The sequence below is a fragment of the Perca flavescens genome, chromosome 16 (genome assembly GCF_004354835.1).
Source record: "Perca flavescens isolate YP-PL-M2 chromosome 16, PFLA_1.0, whole genome shotgun sequence".
Lineage (NCBI taxonomy): Eukaryota > Metazoa > Chordata > Actinopteri > Perciformes > Percidae > Perca > Perca flavescens.
This window is the reverse complement of record NC_041346.1, coordinates 17,297,037-17,321,311: the sequence shown is the minus strand read 5'-3', so window position 1 is coordinate 17,321,311 and position 24,275 is coordinate 17,297,037. Positions and strand designations below refer to the sequence as shown.

General features: G+C 40.0%; 1 protein-coding gene across 8 annotated transcripts; it reads right to left on the bottom strand.

Annotated features, from left to right (window-relative positions):
- Positions 1 to 275: 275 nt before the first annotated feature.
- On the bottom strand, positions 276 to 19,364 carry rnf34b (ring finger protein 34b). 8 transcript variants are annotated; one of them, XM_028601667.1, is made up of 8 exons: positions 19,206 to 19,364; positions 9,853 to 10,071; positions 5,528 to 6,049; positions 2,548 to 2,610; positions 2,210 to 2,411; positions 2,072 to 2,095; positions 1,789 to 1,830; positions 276 to 495 (listed from the first exon to the last, which is right to left on the bottom strand). In XM_028601667.1, the coding sequence occupies exons 2-8, from the start codon at positions 10,054 to 10,056 to the stop codon at positions 311 to 313; spliced, it is 1,242 nt and encodes a 413-aa protein (XP_028457468.1). In that variant the 5' UTR covers positions 10,057 to 10,071; positions 19,206 to 19,364; the 3' UTR covers positions 276 to 310. The 8 variants fall into 8 exon arrangements, with proteins under 8 accessions (XP_028457468.1, XP_028457467.1, XP_028457469.1 ...); XM_028601666.1 differs by having other exon boundaries at positions 19,210 to 19,364; XM_028601668.1 differs by having other exon boundaries at positions 19,214 to 19,364.
- Positions 19,365 to 24,275: the final 4,911 nt, after the last annotated feature.

Here is a 24,275-nt window from a genome sequence, read left to right as displayed (position 1 = left end):
CTGGTTTCAAAGACCGGGAAGTTGCTCGTGCCTGCTGCAGCATTAGGCCCTGTGAGACGTCATGCACAGCAGTTCATCCTCAGTGATAAATTCAGGGCTCGGGCTGCATGCACGCCTGAGGGCCGCTCTGACGCACACACACACACACACACACACACACACACACACACACACACACACACACACACACACACACACACACACACACACACACACACACACACACACACACACACACACACACACACACACACACACACACACACACACACACACACACACACACACACACACACACACACACAGAGTTTTAAGACTTGAAGACGTGCACGGCCCGCACTACGTACTGCCTGCAGATGGGGCACTCGCTCATCCTCTTTCCACATTTGGTGCAGGTTACCATGTGACCACATTCCAGCAGCACGCAGTCGATGATGGCATCCATGCATATGCGACACAAGTTGTCATCAGCAGCCAGCTGAGCTTTGACACCATCTGTGGATGGAAAACAAATTATTTTTCGGTTACAATGGTTCATTGCAGGGTTGTTAAACATAAGAAGTTTTATGATGTAGTACAGATGCTGTACAGTCCAATGGCACCTAACTTAGGCTGCTGTAGTCTGAGAATAAACAACATAACCACATCATTGACCACTGTTTGGTCATTAGCAGTACATCCTCTCTTCTACACAATGTTCTGGTAGGTTTGTAGCTGTTATTTAGTATCACAGTCACAAATTCTACACAGGTTTTATGCAAAACTGCTTTTGCATGTAAATCTGTAGAGAATTTCAACTAGTGAGCAGTTGGTGGTAACGTAGTAGTTACGTTCTGATCTGATCCCCTCTGACAACTGAAACCAAGCTCAAGCTAATTTCAGTAAGGCCTGTTGTTGAAATGTGGTAGTCTAACAAAAGTAATTCATACTTGAGAATAAATTAAAAAAAACAATTTTAAGTTATTGTACAGTGGAAATATAAATTGGACAAACTACTAGATGGGAGAAATTATGTTTGGATGAAGGGTGGTGATAAACTGATGGGAACTAAAATATGTAACATTCTTGACTTTACTTTGATAGATTGGAGTAGTTAGAGGACAAAAAAAGAATTTCTAAAACAAGGTGGATTGGAAATTTGCAACTATGTTAAATATTCACAATATCTGACCGGTTACTTTTTACAACAGCAAATGATGGCAGTGCACTGGTTTATAGGAGTTAAATGTCTGACTAAATGTCTAAATGTCCTGCTGGCTAATAGCTCACAAGCCTAAATCTGGCTCCTGCTGCTTACATCTTGTGTGACGGGAAAAGGCCAATCAAGCTGCAGCCTGTCTGCTGTCCCTACACGTCTGACTATTGAGTGGGCTAATATGATCCTCAAGCCCTTTATGTCAACAATAGAGCCTCTAGGAAGCTTGACAATGTAATTACACCTGATGGAGACATGCTGCTACTGAAGTAATATGATGGCTCATCAAGATGTAAAAGCTCTTAGAGAGTGCATTAATGACAGGATGAGAGGCTGTCCTTCAGAATAAAATGAGATGATGCACGCTGGAAAAGAAACAACAGTGACATAATGTGGAGACACTGAATCAGGCAGGAGATAAGGACTCAAGAGACCGTAATGTGATAATATGCAGGATGATATAAAGGATCAAGTGGGTAGAAATGCTACAGCATGCCTTCACTGTTATCAGAAGATCAGTGTGATGCACAGTATGTGTTCATGGAGGAGATGGAAAAGGTGCTGTGAAGTGGCTTTTTATAAAAACATCTTACCTCCAACTCCACTGTTGCAGAGAGGTGGAGGATATGCAACCACTTTATATGTAAGAATGGGCAGTAATAAAGAAAATATATTAGTTCAAGAAACATTGATTACCCTTTTCTGTAAAACAATGTTGAAGCAATGTCGTTTTTCAACACTGAAATCACATCACATCACAGGAGGGCGCTAATTGAACTTGCATGTAGATTTAATATGTTAATCTTAGTGTTCACATTAAATGACAATGACATAGTTTAAACCTGGGAAATATGCTAATCAAACAACAATAATTACCTGCAGTTATGCTCACATTTTCCACTAAAAGAAAAGAAGAAAAAAGGGTATTTTTGTTTTTTAATCATACAAAACATTAAAAGGTCAAAATGTGACCTTTAGATGCAAAAAAATATAGTATAATTGTACAATTCTTACTGGATTTCCTGTTCTGCTCATTTTCTCTGTAGAGTCGATGCACTCGCTCCAGCAGCTCCCACTTCTCGCAGCAGCCGTAGTAATTGACAAAGTTCCTGGCAAGAATCTCTTTCAGCTGGCGGACGGAGAGGTTTTCTATCGCCTCTTCATTGTCCAGATCAGACAGCGAGGCTCTGATCCTCCTCTGCGTCGCCGGACTGACCTACAATCAGAGGGTTACACAGAGCTGCAGTCAACAATACGGCCTGCATTCCCTGCCTTGTCAACACTACAATAATCTTTGTTCTTCCACTATTAACACTATTTAGTACTGAAAATGTGCAAAACAAGTGTTGTACCTCCACGAAATGTTCAGTGGGCTCCAGGTTCAAGAGAGAAGCTGTTGGAGTATCCTCCTGCTCCTGTTTGAGTAGAAATCAACACGCTGAAGTTCATTTAAGTTAGTTTAAATTCTGATTACAGCATTAATCTCACTGGTCGGCCTATTAAAACACATTGCTTTTACGGTTTAATCACCAAATATCAAATCAGTGCACTTAAAACATGTGCTGTTTGAGCAAAATGAATGCAGCACGTGTCAAAGTCGAATGGCATGTAAAAATATTACTTTTTTTGTAGTTTAAAAGAATCTCCTCATTGCATATTTGAGGCAGCTGAACCGACAAGAAAAATAATAAATTGACCCATATTTGTTTGTCTCATTAAGATGATCACATTACATTGCTCAACACTATCAAAATATATACTGAGCCTGATGACAATTCATAGTTTCTTCTAGCTCCATACTGTATGCCTACCATGATAAAAAAAAAAAATGACTTCACAGCTCTCTGCAATCCACTTCTTTAAATTGCAATTGTTTCGATATGTCATCAAAGAATAGAGATGTTATAATACTGACTCAGCTGCTCCTAACTCAGCGGTTAATTATTCTCTTTGAAGGTGGAGGTTGGGAATTTGCTGGATGAAAGGGGAGTAAATGGAGCGGCTGTCTGTACTAGCAGACACTGTTCGGTATGAGTGTATAGCTCCGTATTATCTCAGCCACTTATGTCCATTGAGGAGAAGATATCATCCTCTTTATTCTTTTATCTGCTTGACAAAAGAGAGCATGTGAAGGGTTGAAATAAGCTGTAACTGTGTGATACTGGAGTGCAGTCTGTTTCTGTACATCTCTTTCGGCACATTCCAGCAGACCAATCATCTTCCTCGAATGAAGATGCTTTAATAATGTATCCGTCCGCGTCGTGGTGCCAGATGCCTGCCCCTCACCCAGACATCATGCTTTTGCTCAGGCTAAACTCCTCAGAGACAAGAGCAGCAGCACCGACACAAGCAAAGTGCCAAACCTCACCGGAGCACAAAGTTTTTTGACTTGATGTTAGATCTCATTCGACCATTTCAAACATGTAAAAGTACTAGAAAGCACTCAGAGAGTGCAGAGCCTACTTCTGTCAAGGCTGCACCAACTGCTAAATGTGTTATTTTAGAAATAGTAACTGTTTCATCTGCATCAAAATATACATGGGAATAGACAATCATGGGCAGATTTATTTCCTTTCAAGTTTCCTTTGTTTTCCTTTTCAAGTCAATTCAATAAAGCTATAATATCTTATTTCAGAATGTTGATATTGTATTTTTCCTCATCCAGTAATCTTGTCAAGCACCATTTACATTAGAATATTAAACCTGTTTTAAGGTAACTGATACTAGAAGGAATTGGTTAGTTCAATAAACTGTGTTAAAAAAAAAACAACATTGCATAATTTTGTTTTGTTGTATGGATTCAAAGTAGTCTTCATTGCAGAAACTGTGTATCCAAGTCAGGGAAGTAGGATATAGGATCAGATTTCAGATTTAAAATCTAGTTGGACAAAAGGTTGTCTTGCATTTCCCCTATCCCAGAATTCATAAGCGGTGTAGCCAGACCATACTATCTGGCTACACCGCTTATGAATTCTGGGATAGGGGAAAAAACACTCTGGCTTGTTTGTATTTGTTTAAAACAATCACAACTGTCCTGGGCGGCAGAAAGCCCCGGATACAGTGATAGTCCCATTGCTAAATATATAGTGGTGATAGCTAGACTGGGTAAACCCAGCTCGAGCTGCAGCTCAGGCTGGAAACCTGTATGTTTATCTATCCTGCTTCTGTTACAATTTTGCGGGGACCAATCACAAACTGGCTTATCCACCTGGCGCGCTATTGTTGGGTTTAACACAATGATGATAGAGAAGCGACCAAGCAGCTTTTTGTTTACATTCATCAAGCCGAAAGAGAAAATACAGAGCAGACTCCCCAGACTAATGTTCAATCTTAAAAGATTGAGCTTGGTCTGGTGATAGCTGCAGGAGAGAGACATCACGCGGCAGATGTAGGGCTTTATCCCAGCAATCTCCATTCGGTGAACCAGACTACATGTAAAGCAGATTGCTGCCCTAATTCTGACTTGTATGTTTCAATAAATACTATTAAGTCGTTTGATACAAATATTTAGCTTGTTAGTGAACTGCCTTTTTTGCAGAGTATATCCACACATTCACCTTTGGTTGTAAAAACCAAAATAACCCATAAGAATCTGAAAGCCTATACAGGATGTGCCACAAACTAAGAGAAGGACGCAGATATGATCTATGGGGGGATGAGAGGAGGGATGTACTGTAGTGTTTCTGTTGTTTGGTTGCAGCTGTGACGCTGTGGGGAGTTCTCAACCTGTGTGCCTGTTACATAACAGACTCAGCCTATGTAACAGACCTAAAAAAGGCAAAGGGCTTAAGCTGCATCGCTGGCTGGTCTGAGGGCTCTGCACACATGCACACATCCACATGCACAAGCTGTTTCCAGCTGTCATGTGCACATTCTGCTGAACACTGGACCAGCGCTGCAAATCTGAGCTTTCATAATATCAATGGAGGGCTAAAAAAAAAAAATCCACTGAAATGTAGCCTAGTAGATTTTAAGGGAGAAACACTTCATTCAGAGCAAAGCACCACCGGCCTTTAAAACGCAGAAACGGCACAAAGGCAAGAATACAATGACATCTAAAGAAATACACAAGAGGGCTTTATTTTGTTTGTCAGGGAGTTGAAAGGAAGAAATCTTCTCCTGACTGAAAAGAGTCACACTGACACTTGTAAATAAGCTGATTTCACCTTAGAAATGAATGATCTTGGACAGAATGAGGACAGATGTGAAAGAAATATGGCGTATGTACTGTAAATTAGAGAATGATTGAGCGGATGTTTGTGTGTGGCTGCACAGTATGCAGTGTTAGCTCTGCATGCAGACACACACTGAACAGCAGCGTGTGTGTCTTACCTGGCTGGTGGTCCCTGAGCTGTCACTTGGGCTGAGCACGTCTCCCTGAGAGGCGGAGAGGACCGACTGTTCGGAGGCAGAGCGCGTGGCAGGGGGGGGCGAGGCGGCAAGCGAGTGGGGGAGGGAGTGCAGACTGTCTGTGTCATCTCCCCCTTCATCTTCCTCCTCATCCTCTTCCTCCTCATGTGTGTCTTCTCCATCTTCCTCCACCTCCTCCTCTTCTTCTTCTTCTTCTTCCTCGTCCCCTTCCTCCTCGTCCTCTTCCGCTACTGGTCTCGGGGTTTCCCTCGTCCCCTGATGACAGAGCACCAAGTCAACCAGGTCCTCTTTCTCCCTGCATGTGTCGGTGGGGATGTTGCGCAGCAGCAGGTACTGCCGCAGGTCTTTCACTCGGAGCTGCATGAGCCGGGGCCTCTGGAAGGCCGTGCCACGCAGCAGGTGGCAGGTCGTGCAGCAGCGCAGGTCCTCCTGCAGCACCGAGCACAGGGCGCAGAAACTCTTCTTACAATCACAGCAGATGTGCTGTTGGAGGGAGAAGAGAGTCAAAGACAGACGCGATGTGATCAGCTATACTTTTTCTTTAAGAAACTCAATTTTCCATCATTTCTAAATAGGCCCTGATGTCTGACTTCTGTTAGCATATTAAACCATTTATCCTCCATGCTACTTTTCATGAGCACATTACCCATTTACTGACAATTATCTGATTTGAGCTCTGAAAAATGGGTTTGTACTAATGATTAACATTGTCTTCATTTGCACCAGAATAATCCATCAGCACATGGTTTTACTACAGGATCTTATTTTGTTATAATTTCACAATATATTTTTGTTCAGAATAATTAATCTAATGTAATTAAAAACCAGCTGTATGAATTACTGAGGTTTTTATTTTACATGTGTGACGAGTTATGTCTGAGGCCAAAGACTGGATTTATCAGTTTGATGAGTTTACATGTAACGGTGCTTTTTTTTGCCATACAGTGAATATATGTTGAGTTGAGTCAATCAATTAGCCCAGTCGATCAGCAGAATTTTTAAGTAGTAATTTAGGATGCAAAAATGCCAAGTAATGTTACTTTGGGAAATGATGATGGCCATTTTTAATTATTTCCCAAACTTGTATGTAGATAGACAGATTGATTGTGAAAATAATAATCAGCTATCATATCAATAAATATCAAAAAAATAATCAGATTCATATATATGATTTTAACCATATCCCCATATCATTTTTGTATTTCTTAGAGTTAGCTGTCTTTGAGTATATTCCTTTGAAAACCTTACAAACCAGCAACATCTGAAACCGTGGCTCATATCCTGTGAGTTATTTTCTAGAAAAAGAGTAAAGAAAAGAGAAATAATCTGTAGCTGGTGATGTTTGACATTTTACTGTCTACTGATACAGAGCAGCGGAGTAGATTGACACTTCAAATGGGCAGGAAAGCAGGTCAGCCATGGCTGTACACATTTTCTTATCACTTGTGCACAAATGTGCTCTGCTCCACCAGAAGCACATTTGCACTACAACAGATATTTTTCTTCAATCGTGTGTTGTTAGCCACCGGTGTGTCATTTTCATACTATGAAAATATCACGTTGACACATAACTGTGTGTGTTTCCAGTGAGCTGACCTGCCGTCAGAAAGGCAACTGGTGTGTGGATGACGATAGAGCTATCTGAAGCAGCGAGCAGAGAGGAAGCTGGGCAATGCAGCGGTTTCATCAGTGTCTCTGTGCGTCTCAATGCCAGACAGACACTCTGCCATTAAACTCTGACATGTTCAGCAGTGCAGAGACCCTGCAAATGCCAAAATGAATATGAATGGTGCTCATGTTCTTAAAGGAACATGCCAGTGATTTAGCATTTTTGTTGCCCCTGTTTGCAGTGAGACAGTCAGGACGGACTTGTAAAGGTTAAATATATCATTAAACTGGACATAAAAATGGTTTGTTGGATTGATCATAGCCATTACCCACAGCCCAAGGGGACATCTTTAAATAGCTTGGTTTGTCTGACTAACAGTCCAAAACCTAAAAAAATATAAAATTTTTGAGTTTGGTGTTTTAAAGGATTAGGTTGGATTCACCAAAGTCACAAGAACACAAACTAACAGATCGAGGCAGCGGTGGACCGGCAACTCCTGCGTTCTGAGAGGTAAAGATGCAGTTTTTCTAAAAGGACTCTGGTGGCTTTGAAGAAAGAATAGATAATGGCTTTTGTTCCCCATTGGAAAGAGCTGTCTGACAGAAAGGTAAAGTGGTATATAGCATACACACAGATATTGTTTTTTCAAATTGGGGGCCTGCTGACTGCCATTTACTGTAGGTAATACACTGACTATGGATAAGTACCTCATATAACCCCTCTTCAAAAAATCCTAACTATCCCTTTAATCTGAAAGGTAGTGACTATAGTTGACAAATAAATGTATTGGAGTGGACGTTTAAAGTGGCTATTTGTAACTTTCAGTTTGTGTTGATTCTAGCGGCCGCTTTAGACAGGTGTGGTAGTCGTCCTGCTGTCGTAAAGGTCTTTTCTTTACGGTGCTGTACTGCCCACTGTATTACTGAGTTAGCGTTACAGGGAGGTCATATATTTGCGATAAATGTTTTGCTCAGACAGAAAATCATTCATTTAGGCTACAGTAAGAGAATAAGTTACAGATGCATTGTTGTATTTCAAGTGTTGCATACGGTAACTTAGCCTACTTTGGATGTATCGTCAGATAAACCGGGTATCACTGTGTCACGAACCCAGCATTAAGAGTTTGTTGTAGCAACCAAAGTAATAATAACTTAGATAACTTAGACAGGGGGACAAGGGAAAAGATAAATAGTAGGTCAACACAAACACGGACTGAAAATAAATAAAAAACGGGCGCTAAAGGGAAGGGTGACGTCATTTAATATAGGCTACTAACGTACAACCACATTGCGCATTGTAAAGTTATTTTAGGAATGAAAGACATATTACATACCTGAGGGCCAATTTGGGGTCGGTTTTGAATCATTTACAATCCCGTAATTGGTTCATCACCAATCGGTTGAAAGCCTGACTGAAGTTGACTCGCCCGTCGTCTGTCACTCTCCCTTTTAGCTTTTAGTTGTTCTTCGTTTAATTTTTTTCTGTGATGGCCCTGCCCCAGTATCAGCCATAAATACAACGGATAACTTCTAAAATAAAATAAAAATACAATTAGGCCTATAAAGAACTCTCCTGCTACCTTTTACCTGGCTGCATAGGCTTTTCCAGTGTTACGCCAAAATTTGTGACCCGTCAGAATGTGTGACTGTAGCACCGTCTACCTGCCGTAAATCATTTTGTGACTTTGCAGGAAAAATCGGACCTGGGCAAAGGCATTAATAAAAACTATAAAAAAAATAGTATTCTTTTCACTGTTGGTCTCGTTTGCTGTTACAGGTCATTTATGATCATTAGATGAAAAATTACACAGTTTCGGAGTAACCTTAACTTTAAAGTAGCATAAACTGGAAATACTCAACTAAAGTAAAAGTGCCTCAAAATTGTACATAAGTAGAACAATACTTATGTAAATGTATTGCTACTTTCCACCACTGCCTTTAATACAGATGTTAGTTTCCATTCATTTCACCACAGCAAAAATGAAAATCAGCTTGCAGAGTCTTTAAACCTCCTAAAATAAGGTTTTCATCACAGTGAACAACCTGTTGTCTTTTCACATTATACAAACATAATCATCCTCTACCTGTCTGTCATGGTCATAATTGAACCTGCGTCTTGTTTACTGGCTGTTATTCTGCTAGGTCTGTTCCTGTTATTTCGTTTCTGTTGACAGGGCATTGCTGTAAAATAGCATGTACTGTATGTTTAGCCAACCTACCCTGTATGAATATTTTGTCAGTGATTTAATCCTGAAAGAGAAACAAAATGATGTAAATGATGATTGAAAGGATACTTTTAGTGTGAACCACATTAATGTTATTTCTAAGTTGTTTTTTTACATTAAAAAGATCTCTGTTCAGCAAGTGACTCCGTAATTATGAAATTCAGTGTTTCCTTGAATGCACCATGAGGAACAGTCCCTGGTCACAACTGCACGCAATGATTACATAATTCTGAAAAAAAAAAAAAAAGCTGACTAAACGTTGACTGTGAAGGATTACTCAAGCAGGTTTCCAGTCTGCAAATTGATTTTTATACAGCGCTGACGTGAAGTGAAACCAAGCAGTCAAAAGATATAGTTTTCTTTGGAAAATGTACAGTACAGTACATCTACTACCAAACTCATCAAAACCACTACTGGCATCTCTTCACTTTCACTCCCACAGCTCTTGCTTACCTTGCGTCTGAAGACAGAGAAGGCCAGTCCGCAGGCCTTGCACAGCTGTCCGGCGCTCCCTGAGCTGGTGGGCGGGTAGGTGGAGTACCCAGCGCTGGGGGCGAAGCGGAAGGGCCCCGCCCCTGCTCCGAACCCCGGCTGCTGCGCCCGCACCGTGCCCGTGCCCATCACCTCGTTTAGCAGCCCACAGCATGACGCCCACATGGACGATGCTCCTGCCTTCAGAGTACACACACACAAACACACATAAGTACACACATTTAAAACTTTCAGAGACATCTAACAGAGACGTTTAGTCTCTCTGTGTCATCATCATCATCATCATCATCATCATCAATGTGAATATCTTCTTTATGAATAATTTTGTCTTGTGCATCATTTTCTATACATTTCCCCAAAGTTCAGTCTGCCATGTTGGGAAACTTTGGAGGGATAAACGCCAGTCTTCCAAAAGAAAATCCCTCTTTTTTTACCTGTTTTGATGATGGAGCGATGGAGGGTCTAACACGTTGGTCCAAAATCTCCTAGAGGTGTTCAATTTGTTTGAGATCCGGTGACTATAAAGGCCACAGCATCACATCTTTGATCAAACCATTCGGTGAGGCCTTGCAAGCACTCTATTCCAAGGATTTCCTACAATTGGTTACTCGTCTGTACATGAACAATGTGCGTGGGTTTCCTCCGGGTACTCCGGTTTCTTCCCAATGTAAAGACATGCGTGCTAGGTAACTAGGACTGGCGCATTTACAGAAATGTTGATTAATGTGCATTGTCCTAATCAAATAAAAATAAATCTTGTAAAAATATTTTTATCATGATACTGATTTGAAGCATATATACGTACTTTGCTCAATACCAAAAACAGCTTAAGGAGAGAGCCTCCCTTGGTATGGGTTAAGAGAGAAAATGAATGAGAATGAGAGAGAGGAGGGGGGGAAGTACTGGGCAGCACATTATTGAGAGTGCTCTGTGAGAGTATTTGAGGTTAGAGATAATTAGACAGAAGTAGACTCTAAAAGCTCCTATTAATGACAATCTCCAAAGAGAGCTGCGAGTTAAATTTCTAAGTCACTGCGTCATTTCATAAACAAATTGTCCAATAGTCTAAGCCACACAACAAATATCTTGTGAGGGTCAAATAGGAAGAGATGGATGTTATGTCTCCTCTGCGTAGCCTGAGGAAACGTGCAAACTAGCTTTAGTTAGTGTACTCAGCCTGCAAAGTTAAAGTGTGTCGGGTGTGTTCGCTGACCACAAGACAGGCCAGGCACAGGGAGCAAATATGGCGTGATGGGAGCCACGGCTCCTTGGAGCATACTAATGAGAGGAGGAGGGAGGGGAGGACAGCGAGGAGAGAATATGTCTTCTGTTGTTCCCCAGCCAGCAGAATCAATAGCTGACATGAGCATAATGTAAGCTCTCTGTGGTTCCCGGCTCTTTGCGGAAAACAATGGAATTCACAGGGTCCTGCCACATCTCTTCTTAAAGTAACACTCCGCTCGGACTTGTCACAAACACCCTGTGATCTGACCTCACCCATTTGCTTAGGGATTCGTTATGCAATCTTAGGAATGAGGCACTATACGTGGAGTCAGGGTAAGAAGGAGATAGCCCCTGCTGCAGTGGGACAGTCAGGATGGACATGTAAAGGTTAAATGTATCATTAAACTGGACACTTAGAATGATTTGTTGGATTGTTCATCACCATTACCCAAAGCCCAAGGTGACATCTTTAAATAGCTTGTTTTGTCTGACCAACAGTCCAAAGCCTGAAAAAAATATTTCATTTACAGTGATATAATAACAGAAGATCATGAAATCCACAGAAGCAGGAAGTAGTGAATGCTTGGAATGATTGCTTTAAATATGACTTAAAAGGGGTTTAATCAAATACTAAAACCATTGCCAATTCTTTTCCTGTAAATTTTCAGCAATTTTGTACATTTTGTAAATGTTATTATGCATCAGTTCAATTAAGTTAACACAAGCAGCTCACTTCATCATGATACAGTATACTCTTCCAGCTTTATGTGCTCAATAAAACCATGATGCAGAACAACTTGGAATTATTTGCCTGTGGCGTAAACTTGACCTAATACAGATACAGATACAGATACAGCCTCCCCTCATACGGGAGTGAAGCCAATAAAAGGAATGTTTACGGCATTCTCCAGGATGAGGAGCCACTGCAGTCTGGCCACGAAATCAGTCCTATTTGGCTTTGAGCCAGCAGCACGAGTTCCCTCTGTCACTTCAATTAGCACACTGTAAGCTCTGCAGGCAGGGAGTCCCGAACAAACAAGTGACAAGAGCAAACATCACGTGTGGTACATTGTTTTGTTTTTACTTGTATCATTTAGATTTTCTCTGCAGCTCAATCACTTAGGATATACCTCTGGGAACACTTTTTATATTTTTGTTGTTCCAATCACTTTCGGACACTTTTGAGTGTCACGTCTGGACCAAATAATTGAGATATTTCTTACACTGCTGCTGGATCCTCAACATCAAATAGGGTCAGCAAATAACCCAGCCCAGCACATAAACAAACATAAAGACTGAGAGGGGAAAACAGCAAAAAAGTAACAGAGGCACATATTTAAATAGAAAAAAACAAGGAGCCTGTACACAGCCTATAAAAACAGTTTTGTGTGGCTCTGGAGGAGATTATTAAAGTCTATCAAAAAAAACTCTGATGATGTCATTGGGGTCATTTTGGCTGATGATGTCATTTCAGCTTGGCCTTGAGACTTAACATTTTTAACAGAAAGCCTGCAATATAAACTGGAGGTGTGGGGTTTGATAGACGATAGGCATTTAGGAGGCAGAGGGGTTCTAATGAAAATGCTATTTAGTTGCATTGTGGGAAATAGAGGATCCAGCGTTTCCTCATACTAGGTACAAAAGTCAGGATATCTCTTCCTCTGCTGTTTTGGTTAAATCTGTCTCTCTCTTGTCCCCCCGCTTAATGAAAGTTCAGCCCTCTTCCATTACGCATAAGTCTAACCAACGGGTGGGTGATAGGGACACAATCTCAATCAGGGAGTATATGTCAAGCTCATGATAGCGATACACAGTATATCGTGATAAAATTTTCTAGAAATTAAATTGAGACACAATGTTTGTTTGTTAATACAACAAATTTAACACCTAAAAACTCACACACATACACACACACACACACACACACACACACACACACACACACACACACACACACACATACATACATACATACACACATATATATATATATATATATATATATATATATATATATATATATATATATATATATATATATATATATATATATATATATATATCAAACAGATGGTTTTCAGTGTAAACCATCACTGTCTGTCTCTCGCATTTCATTTCCTCTATCTCTCTGCTGAAACCCCCCCACCACCACCACCGCACACCTTCTTTTTCCTCTGGCATCAACTGGAATGTCACTCTTTTACTGTTAAAAAGTGAATTCAGCTCCCTCACTGTTGAGACTGGAGAGTAAGGTTGCCACTGAACTACTATGACGAATTCTAAAATTCCAATTTTTAAAAATGATGAGAATAAATATGATATTTTATCTAAACAAGGCATTACTCAAATATATGCTCAGTGATGTCTGCCGGAATCTGTTGAAACTCAAATTTGGATTTGTGTCTGAAAAATAACAGTCTCATTTGGAATAAGCATGATCCACTATGCTACATCAGTGTTACATCTTATAATTTCATCCTAGATTTTTGAGTAATTGCATCCACACTGGATTGAAAATTAAACTGTAAGAGCATTTTCAATAGAAAGTATATTTCATAGACCAAGTCATAGGACTACCCCTGATTAAAATGGCATTGAAACACATATTGTACAGCAGTCTTTCCAGTTTTGAGATGTTTGCTGACACAATTTAGCTAACATTGTCCGTTCCACAGGGGCAGAAAATCTGCTTTTCAATTTAAACCAGATTAGTCAATAAAACATCACGTCCATTTTGTTTTCCTGAGGACACAAAGAGTGATGCCACGCTGTCTACCAGGAGTTAAACACCTCTATACTTTTGTCTTCCACATTAATGTGACAAACAGTATTGAAGTGCATGATCTACTGCATAAAAAATTAGTAAATATTAAGGTATTTGCAGAACATCTTCTTCAGTATTCAAAAGTGAATAATTCACTATGAAGAATGTATTAAATGTTACATTATTGTTGCATTGTGTGTGATCAAAGCTACTTTTTGTTGTTTGAGCTGCAGAAAATCGTGTCCCATGTCAGCGCGGCCTAAACCTACAAAACACTGTAACCATTACAAAGGCTTCATATACCGCCGGCATGTTTATTCTCTTCACTGCATCATATTTTATGAGCTCCCTGTAGGTTTTATATGTAAAACCATATTAGTTAAAAGTAACTGCAACTGCAGAAATATTTAAATGTGTATGCGGTGTTGTGGAGGGAGTTCCGCAAATGTTTTTGATTAGCCAGCCAGATGAGATTTTTTACTATTAATTTTGTGATATGCAAACCTTTAATGTGTTTATGAAAGCCAAATTACTAAATAATGGATTTTTTCCACCCTGAAATTCCCAATGCTGAATTAAAACCAACATGGAGGAGTAGCATTACTCCAACACATATGGTGTATTTGAAAAGAGGATTTGGTGGAAGTAACTTATCTGGACAAAATAAAAGACCAATATCACTTTCACTGGCCTGCATTTAAACTTTGTCCTCCTTTAAGTCCAGAAATGTTGGGACATTTATATAAATAAAATACCTGATCAAGCAGAGCTCAGTAGCTGGCTATTTAGCTTGCAGCAGCTGCTTGGGGAAGCCCTCTGACCAGGCACACAAATCATTAAACCAAATTTCACTATGAAATGTAGCAGAGTGATATGTCTCTTCAAAACAGCGTGGAAGTATATGTAGGCTACTTTGTTACTTTGCAACTCTATCAATAACAGAGGTTTTTCTCTGCAAAATGGTGTCATCCACCTCACTAATACAGCTTTAAATAAGCTTTAAATAAGTAGCATCCGAACAGCAGTGTAACTGCAAAAAAAATCTATCAGTCCTGCCTCAACCTCACCTCTCACCGTGACTGTCACCAGAGCACCAATGACATCATCGCCATCATCTTCTTCATGATTATCCGTCCTGAGCTCGAGCTGCCAGGCAGCATCATCACCTTTCCTACCCTGTGCTGCAGCCTGTCTCTGCTACAGTATATATATATATATATATATATATATATATATATATATACACACACACACACACACACACACACACACACACACACACACACACACACACACACACACACACACACACACAAACACACACACACAGGAAGGAGACTCCTGACACAGCTGAGAGGCAAATCTCTCTTTCTGCACACAAGGAGACGTCTCCCGTACATCCCCGCACTCACTCACTCACTCACTCACTCTCGCTGACCGCAGTCTCTATCTCATTAGACCGGATTAAAAGCCTGGCGATGAATGGACGTCGCTCCAGCGGCTTTGGTCACTGAACTATCACACTGAGGTCAAAGTAGGCTCATCAAGGCCATAGGCTGTACCTATAGCCTACTGTTTATCAGGACGACTGGAGAGGCAGGAAAAGCATTTCCAGGCTTGCAAGCTCGCCGGGAAAATAAAAATCAGACAGACAGACCTGGAAGGGCAGCCGCGAGAAGATATCAGGGTGTCAAGTTCAAATCGAACCGTGAATGCTGCATTTTAACACAAGCCTGTTGATGTAATTATGTTTAAATGCACGCAAACACATCTACTTGACATTTGGATGGAGGTATTCCCTGCCTCTCGGTGCAGCATCGTGCGTAAATCACAAGGCATCTACATCATAATGGAATCCGGATCGCAGACGAACTACAGATGGATCACGTACCTTCATTGCACCTCCCGTTTGAGGAATTTGCCGAGTAATGTCAGAACGACGACCATTGCAAATGCACAGGGAATCAAACCATTACGTCTTCCCTCTCTCCAGCTGCCTGTGTGTGTGGAGTAAGCATAACGTAATGGCCAGAGAGCCGCAGCCAATCACAGAGCGCACACAGGCGCCGGTATCTTTAGCGGCCAATCCGCTTTAACACATCACCGGAGAGGGCATTCAGTGCCGTGCGTACAGGCGCATGAGTCTGACAGACGCATCATGCTATGTTCACAGCTTCGGTTTATTCTGGTGAATTAGCAATTTTTATCCCCCACCAAAACTTGTGTCTTATAATAAAATAAGGTGCTCGGCTGCATCAGACTTAAATCAAATGCTATCAATTGTTTTTGTTTTATATCACAAAACATTTCTGCGCTAATGATTTAGTTGCAAAAAAACAAACAAATATTTTTTAATCAACTGGAGGGTTATATTTTTTATTATTATCATGCTGTTGATTCAACACAGTAGGCAAAACATTATCCCTTATCCTCTGCACCAACACATGAAGTGTTATTTCTATTCTGTACCAAATGAAACAATCTTATTTACTGTCACATTTAGCCTGTGTGTGCCATGGTGTGTGCATGTCTGCATGTCTGTGACTGTCCGTGTGTGCGTGCGCACACAAGGCTGCTGTCTGCAGTAAAGAGATTAGAGGGGGGTTTTCATCCATTACATGGTCGGTACCGCTGTGAGCCCGCAGGGGGCAGCAGATAGCCTGCCACATCATTATTATCATTCAGACATAACTGAGCCGCAGGGAAAAGGCTGCTCGTGTTGTTTATTATGTTATTACTGTATAATGTTGCTGAAGTCAGACACAACTTATAAGTTATGCAGCTGTTGCAGCAGTAGAGAATGAGACAGAAAGGGCATATAAGGTGTCTGTCTGAGGAATCATAATAATGCAAATACAGTATTATGCAGCAGCCTGTGTCTATTTAAATGCTCCGCCATTACATCAAACGGTGACCCTACTATGTGGATTTTATTTCACACAACCCCATTAAAAGATCTGTGGAGGCCCTCGGGCCACCAGTGACACACTTTAGAGCTTTAGACTTGGCGTTCAAACATCAAAGTTGTATTGGAGGATGGAAGTGTGTAAACTCTTTCTCACATTTGCAAATGCAGACAAATTATCAGTGAGGTTAATGTCGATGTGACATCCACCCAAATGACAACATGTCTTTCCACCTACCTTTACTGGTGTTGAGCAATACAGATACTTTGCTTTATGTGAGCAAATTTTGACAAATCTATTTCTGACATTTCTGCCTCTACCCAAATACAATGACAGTGAATGGAATTCTGTTTGTGGTGCTAACAGCTATGAAACATCACATTTAAAAACATCAACAGCAACATGTTTTTTCTCCAGAAATAGTGTCCCCATTTCTCTGGATAATCCACAGAGCTCACTGCCAACAGTTCTTACTTCTTCAGTAGAAAGTTAAATTAAATAAGAACTGTCAGCGGATAATCTTTAGTAAATGGGTCACTGTTTCTCAAACTGATACCTTGCTGCTAATTTTGATATATTTAATATTTGATGCTATGAGCACCACATGAAATCCCTTTAACTTGACCATTTTGCATTTACCGTAACCAAGTGTTAGGATTGACTCCTTATATAACACAGAATGATAAAAATTCTCCAGTTGTTTGGCAGTGAGGATGCCTGTAAAGTTTGAGCCAATTGCCCTACCTCTGAATATAGAATGTGGCAAACCAGGGGAAACGGGTCAGCCAATCTGGCACAGGGGCGGGTACATAATGAAAATGTCCTTTTGTCAACTGGATATAATACCACCCTCATTATTTTCAAAAGCACTTCCTGCCATTGGCCCTAGTATAGTGGCTATTGTCAACTCCTCATTGGCCACTGGCTGTGTCCCGCCCTATTTAAAACATGCTATTATCCAACCTATACTAAAGAAGCCTAATTTGGACCCAACAGTGTTAAAAAACTATCGCCCTATTTCAAAGCTGCCATTGTTGTCCAAAATTCTCGAAAAGGCTGTGGCTAATCAACTTACAGCTGTTTTAGAGAATTTGGAGATATATGACAGATTTCAGTCAGGCTATAGGAAGAGACATTCTACTGAGATGGCCCTGGTGAGAGTCCATAATGACCTTCAGATGGCCTCAGACGTAGGTCTATGCTCTTTGTTAGTACTTTTAGACCTTAGTTCTGCCTTCGACACAGTCGACCACCATATCATGATTAAGAGACTGCATGAATGGGTGGGCATATCAGGAGTTGCCTTGGACTGGTTTGCATCCTATCTTTCAGATAGAACTTTTGAGGTCTCTATTGGGGACTGCCATTCTGCATCTTCGCCCTTGTCTTGTGGCGTTCCACAGGGTTCAGTGTTGGGCCCAATATTATTCATTTTATATATGTTGCCTCTAGGTCAGATTATTCGCAATTTTAACATTTCTTATCATTTTTATGCAGATGACATACATCACATTGACACCATAAACAACTGGATGGCTGAAAGCTTTTTGCAGCTGAACCCAGACAAGACTGAGGTTTTAATCATAGCACCAGACAGTGCTATTCCTCTGATCAGGCAGAACATTGGGTCTCTGTCATCGGCGGTCCGGCCCAGTCTAAGGAACCTTGGGGTGATATTTGACAAATCCCTATCTTTTGACACTCACATCAAATCATTGACCAAATCCTGTTTTTTCCATATACGCAATATTAGCAAATTAAGGGCTGTGGTCTCTCAATTAGAACTGGAGATGCTCATCCATGCTTTCATTTCCTCCCGTATTGACTATTGCAATTCACTTTTCTCCTCAGTCAATAAATCTGTCCTTCACCGCCTGCAGTCCATTCAAAATTCTGCTGCTAGGCTTCTTACAAGAGCAAACAAGCATACCCATATCACCCCTTTACTCTGCTCCCTTCACTGGCTTCCTGTAACTTACAGGATCCAATTCAAAATTCTGACCATAACCTACAGGGCTCTGCATGGTCAGGCCCCTGACTATCTTGCCAACATAACTCATTTACACACTCCATCCCGGTCTCTCAGGTCTGTTAATCAAAATCTGCTTGTCATGCCACGCACTCGTCTGAAAACATGTGGGGACAGAGCCTTTGAGGCCATGGCGCCCAGACTCTGGAATGCCTTACCAACTAGCATTAGGTTTGCTGAGAATGTGGATTGTTTTAAGGGACAAGTGAAGACTCACTTGTTCAGGCTAGCTTTTGGGTAGCCTATGTCTTTTATTTATTTGAAAATGGATTCTGTTGTACTTGTATCTTATTCTATTGACTATTTTTACCATGTTTTATTGTCTATGCACATTGTAAAGCACTTTGTGACCTTGTCTGTGAAAAGCGCTGTATAAATAAAATGTACTTACTTACTTACTTACATAGGCTCAGACTGGGGGAGGTGATAAAGTGAGTCTATCTGCCTGTGCAGGTACTGCAGACACTTGGCACATGGCACTGGTCACAACTGCAGCCCATCAGGTAATCAGAGGGAAGGTGTTAAGAGAGCCAGCCCAAGGCTGCAGGGAGAGAGGAGACAGTTAGTAACAAAGGCCCAGGAGAGCAACATTTCAGGAGCTGATAGTCAATGAGGATATTGGTCAGGAAAAAGACTAACCTCTTGCTCTGCTTAAATCCTCCCAGGACAACACCTACTAAAGGCTGACAGACCCCTGGGAAGAAACCTAAGTTGCAGTTTGTACCATTACCCTTTTCCCGAGCTACTTCATTAAAGAACACTTTCTGTTTAAGCTGTCTCTGTGTTTCCTATGTTCATTGTGAATCTGGCGTTCAAGTCCCCTGGGTTGCCACAAGAAAGTGAACCACACAGATGTGTTTATGACTCTTTTTACGCCTATCCTGAACCTAACCATAACTGCTGAAGTAGAAGAAGAAGAAGAAGAAGAAGACAGGACAGCAGATCTAAAGTGAGCAACAAAGGGAAAAAGGCTGGTGACTGAAGGCAAATCATAAATAAATAAATATTAAATAAATAGACATTATCTATCTGGTCCACCCAAATATACAGTTGAAACCAGATATTTACATACACTTAAAAAAAACCCACAAAAACATTTATTTCTTTACTGTCATACATTAAATCAGAGTAAACTTTTTCTGTTTTAGATCAATACATATTAACATATTTTTTGCATTTGTTAAATGTCAGAATTGAGCGAGGGAGAATTTTTATGTATTTTTTTTTTATCACTTTCATCAAAGTCAGAAGTATACATACACTTCCTAAAGCTTTCTACAATAGTTTGCTGGAATTTTGGCCCACTCCTCTTGACTGAACTGGTGTAAACGGGTCAGGTTTGTAGGCCTTCTTGCTCGCACTCGCCTTTTCAGTGCCGCCCACAAATGTTCTATGGGATTGAGATCAGGGATTTGTGATGGCCACTCCAATACCTTGACTTTGTTGTCCTTAAGCCACTTTGTAACTAATTTGGAGGTATGCTTGGGGTCATTGTCCATTTGGAAGTCCTATTTGTGCCCAAGCTTTAACTTCCTGGCTGATGTCTTCAGATGTTGGTTCAATATATCCACTAAATTTTCTTTTCTCATGATGCAATCTATTTTATGAAGTGCACCAGTCCCTTATGCAGCAAAGCAGCCCCAGGTGTGCCTTTATATGCATCCACAGTTCTGTCAAGAGGAGTGGGCCAAAATTCCAACAAACTATTGTAGAAAGCTTGTGGAAGGATACCCAAAACGTTTGGCCCAAGTGAAACAGTTTTGGGGCAATTCTACCAATATTAAGGAAGTGTATGTATACTTCTGACTTTGATGAAAGTGATAAAAAAAATACATAAAAATTCTCCCTCGCTCGATTCTGACATTTAACAAATGCAAAAAATATGTTAATATGTATTGATCTAAAACAGAAAAAGTTTACTCTGATTTAATGTATGACAGTAAAGAAATAAATGTTTTTGTGTTTTTTTTTAAGTGTATGTAAATATCTGGTTTCAACTGTAAACAGTGAGAACAAACAAAATAGAAATAACACCAGTGGTCCTGTTGGCTCCTCTCAGTCTCTCATATTCTGTTTCCTGTCTAATCTTGACCCACCACTAGAGTGGGAGTTTTGTTTGGGTCAACCCTTGCTCCTTCATTTTCCTGCACATTTGTTTGTTTGAGTTTCAGTTTCCTTACATGGCTTCACAGAAAATGCAATACTCTTCTACATTACTGGCTTTTTAACAACACATTCAATGTTTTGGTTTTAATTGAGAAAATTGACCTTTGTATCTGAAGGAAATGTTTAAGAGTATTAGTACTTTTTTAAGGCTTCATTATATTTATTAGTCTGTTTAAAAAAGAATGAATTGATTAAAGGCAGTTTGTAATAATAATTTGTGTCTCATAGTTTTTCCACAAAAAAGTCCAATTACTTTAAAATTACAGCTACTCCCTTTTCTTTATTGGGAAATCCAGAATCTATGAATATGCACATATTAGTCATTTGAAAGGTTTGACAACTGGATGCAATATGTCCCCTTCGTCCCTGAAAAGTCCTTTTCTTAGTGTACAGTATATGCAGTGAAAAACAGCAAATCTTCACTTTAGTGAAGCTGGAACCAGAGAGATTTTTGGCGAGAGTTTTACTTTCTTTTTAACTATTTAGACACTTCATTATCAAAGTTGTTATTGATGAATTTACTGGACCACTGAAGTGTGTCAGCTGAGAGTTTTTGCCACATTGAGTGAACACAGTCTTGAATAAGAACTTTTTTTCCCCACACTGTCTCCTATTAGCATCTGTGCTTTGTTCATACAGCTGCTCCCCATATTCCCCCTATTGCACAACTCAGCAAGAATAGATGTAATTTATCCACTCCTTCACTCTGACTTTGAAATTTCCCAAAATTACTGGAAATGTGTTTCCCATCTGGGAAAAGAAATGGCAAAAGAAATGGGAAAGCAAAAGCAAAAGCAAAACCTATAACACCATCTTGGGTTTGAATTTGGATCCCCCGCACTTCTGGGGGGTGGCTTACGGTCAGTTGACTGTATAGACTAACTTTTGGATGAAAACCAGATGACAAGTTTAAACTCTGTACGAGGATTATTGGCTGCTCTGGGAGAAAGTTCAACTCCCATCTGTCTTCACGATTGTGAAACATGAGCAATAAAAAACAAAAGAGTTATATGATCACCTCACAGCCACCCCCGTCTCTCTTCCAAACATTCATATATACATATACAAACACACACATCAACATTGCTCCTACGTAAATATTTTATTAATTTGACTCCAATTGAAACAGCTCATTAGTGCAACAATGCTCTTGCAATGCAACACAACCAACTGCAGCTCAGTGTTTCTCATGATTCCAGTTCAGTTCAGTTTAGTTCAGTCACTTTATTATCCCAAATGGGAAACTTGATATGCAGTCAGGAGTGCAAAATAAAAAAACACATTCAAACAACATACAAATAAACAAGACAAACAATACAAAGACATGAGTACAACATCTTTTTCTCACCACAGGAGCAATCTCTAGAAAATTCTACATTACATGTGCAAATTAAGCCAAGTTATTGCACATAGAACAAAGGAGTTTTTACTCTTATTGCTCTTGAACCGGGGTACTCTAAATCTGCGAACTGAGGGGAGTGTTACGAACTCAGAATGAAAGAGGTGGTTTGTGGAGTACTAAACATACACAGTTATCGAATTTCCTCCAAACACTTACATCATTATTCGTCTGTGCTCCTGCTAAGGCCAGAGACATTCAGTCAGTGCAGAAAGAATAAAGGATTTAATTACACTTTGGACAACCATTCAGCTGCTTCTTGTACAGACAAGCCCCAGTTGGAGCCGACATCTGCAGCTGTTTTGTGCTGCCAACAAGGGCCACTAGATGGAGCGTGTATGCTTTCAGAAAGATAGAAATCTGCTGCTCATTGATTGAAGATGTTAGACAATTTGTCATTACTGGCACATCTGCAAACCACTAACTACATTGTAAAATATAAGCATTAATAATAGAAAATGAAAACTGAAATAGGCTATATAATATTAGTGATGGAAGAAGTACTCAGATATTTTAAGTAAAAGTAATATAGAAATACTGTTATAAGTTAAAGTCATCTATTTATAGATTTACTTACTTTCCAGCTCCTTTGACACCACCTACAGCCTGTAGTGCGATTTGCAAAAATCCACAGCTCCCTGTTCAGATCCTTCAATCAGGGCCAGGGGGGTTGTCTAACTGCGTGTCAATCACTGCTTATGCACACGCATTCATTCTCCCTTGTAGGGGGAGGGGCTTAGGAGACCGTTTGGGCTTCAGCAGAAAGGGGGGGAGGGACTGAGAAGTTGTTGATGTCAAATTCTTTGGCTAAGTCCTGGATCTTCACAGTCCTACCTACAGCACCTTTAATATATATATTAATACATCTTCATTTATTTGTTGATCTTTTTGTATTATTAATCTGAATCTTTGATGTAACTAATGTTAATATGTTTTTACATCCCTGAACTTTACTTGAGTAATTACATTTTTTGCTACCTTATACTTCTACTTCACTACAATTGAGAGGAAAATATTGTTGTTTTTACTACTCTACATTTTTTTGGCAGCTATAGTTAGTTACTTTTCTGATTAAGGTTTTACATAAAAACACATGATGAACTTCTATTTACATGAAAAGAAAAAGATAAACACAGATTTCAGATGTGAGTTGTTTGCAAACTTCTCACATGGTTTCATTTATATAACTGGTCGAGGCCCAAAGAGGTTAAATAATCAAATTTTTCACAAAAAGCAAAGATTAGAGAAAAGTCAAAAAAATGTAAACAAATTTGTGTAGGAGAACATTGTTTTTTCTCATTCCCTCTCCCATTAATCCTCTCACGACCCCTCAGATTCATCTTGAGACCCTTTAGAGGGGCCTGACCTCTAAGTTGGGAACCACTGGACTAAATGTGCCTGATTGTATATAAACATAAAGTAATTAAAACTTGCTCCAATGTATATTTTACATTGTTGTATTTGTACTTTTACTAAAGTAAATTATCTGAATGCTTCTTCCACCACTGCTACAAAGAATGGCAAGCCAGCACAGACTGCATTATAGTCTTGCGTGACACTCGCTGCTCCTGTCATTCAAGAAGGGAAGATGTTGTTAGAGAGTTTTTACCGGGGTCAAACCACAAGAAGAAAGAAACAGAAGGCCAAATTAATGAAAACATTCCTTCTGCCTTCTACATCACTGTAGCACTGTGTGTACTAACCTTTGGTCTGTTAATACACACATCCCAAGTCTCAAAATAACCAGGTCAATGAATAATGACTTCGCTGGAATGTTGGTTTAGTAAACAAGGGGTGTAATCTTTTTGAAAAATCTGTGCAGACACTTTTTTTGGTTCATGTCCTTAAGAAGTGGTCAACTAAACACATTAGCAATGTCACAATAATACTACAGTA